The sequence below is a fragment of the Etheostoma spectabile genome, chromosome 17 (assembly GCF_008692095.1).
Source record: "Etheostoma spectabile isolate EspeVRDwgs_2016 chromosome 17, UIUC_Espe_1.0, whole genome shotgun sequence".
In the NCBI taxonomy this organism is placed as follows: Eukaryota; Metazoa; Chordata; class Actinopteri; order Perciformes; family Percidae; genus Etheostoma; species Etheostoma spectabile.
In genome coordinates this window covers 2,486,041-2,487,420 of record NC_045749.1, presented here as the reverse complement: position 1 = coordinate 2,487,420, position 1,380 = coordinate 2,486,041, and the positions used below count along the sequence as shown (strand labels likewise).

At 39.8% G+C, this 1,380-nt stretch overlaps 1 protein-coding gene across 1 annotated transcript in view; it reads right to left on the bottom strand.

Moving 5' to 3' along the window:
• zc3h15 (zinc finger CCCH-type containing 15) overlaps positions 1-1,380 on the bottom strand; it is a 9,034-nt gene that overhangs the window by 5,374 nt on the left and 2,280 nt on the right. The window contains exons 3-4 of the mRNA XM_032540830.1: positions 1,234-1,333; positions 197-349 (exon numbers count right to left, since the gene is read on the bottom strand). Coding sequence (XP_032396721.1) covers positions 197-349; positions 1,234-1,333 — 253 coding nt within the window. The remainder of the gene's footprint in view (positions 1-196; positions 350-1,233; positions 1,334-1,380) is intronic.

Sequence of the window (1,380 nt, the reverse complement as noted above, 5' to 3'; positions counted from 1 at the left end):
GGGTGTTTTCACTTTAAACAAAAAGAAGAGAGCCACCAGAGTGTACGCTTATGATTCATGTAATTGTAATATTTTATGCCCAGCGATTCCCTTAACTGTCAAAAGATGGTATCAGATGGCCATGATGCGTAAATGATGACATTACTCAAGACTACACAGTTTTACAATATATACACCGGTCTCACTGTACACTAACCTTTCTCCAGTTCATCATCTCTTTCATCCACGTAGAGACTTCTTTTCTCACATTTCCTCTCCATTGACAAATCATGGCTGAACTTGCACTTGTCACCTTTGGTACACTGACCCTGCTTAAAAAATGCACATAGCACTGACTTTGGGTCAACACCTGCAGAAAAAAGAAGAAGAGATGATTTATTACCGTTTCTCTAAATTTACAGACTACAGACACAAGAACAACCAGCAACTATTTTACATTTTTACATTATGAACAACTCAAATGAAAGACAGTGGAACAATATGCAAGACGTTCCTAGAAAGTGTATAGACTCAAAATGAATCCTTCTCAATCATCACTTGTGACCCACTACAAGTGTGTGGCGGTGTCTGTATCTACAGAGAGGCCCTGCCCTCTGGCTGGTTTTCCCAGTTTTCTTATTTTGCTATGTTCAGGACGTTTATAGGCGTCAACAGAGACTCTTTGGGCCCCACGTTTGTGTAGGACTGAGACGATGCGTTTGTCCCGATTCGATTCTTTCATGATACATGGGTGCCGATTTGGTTAGTATTGCGATTTTCATCCATTGCAATTCTAAAGGTTTTGCAATTCAGTAGCATTGAGTATTGAAATTTTCTTTCCATCTTTAACAAAAACAAAAGTTATATACACTTCAAGAGACAAAATATCATGAGACATTTCTAAAAATCTAATAGTTTTCTAAAAATAATGCACATCACATGTCAGTCAGTCTGACATTTATTTCACTGGTAAAGAACATGGATTTTCTGCATTTTCCGCTTTCGCTGTTTTGTTGTAAATATGATGTAGATACCGGTACCGTTTAAACTGTGAATCAAAGGTAAATTACATATACAGTATGCCCCTCTGCGTCTAAAGGCCCTAACACCAAGGAGATTGGTGAGCGTCGGCCCATGTTGGGCTGACGGTGAGTGCCCGTCGCCACGCATCACACATCACCTGCCTTATTTTTGTCATTTCAACATGTGGTATATTTTTTAACTTTAAATGCTAACTAATACTATCACAGTTACCTTTTGCGACTTTCTGAGCAGCAACTACAGGTTTAAACAGCTCGTTGAGTTCGTCCAACTCCTTCTTCTTATCAACCTTCTTATTCTTATCTCCGTCCGCCTGGGCAGCCGACACACACACACACACACACACACACACACACACAC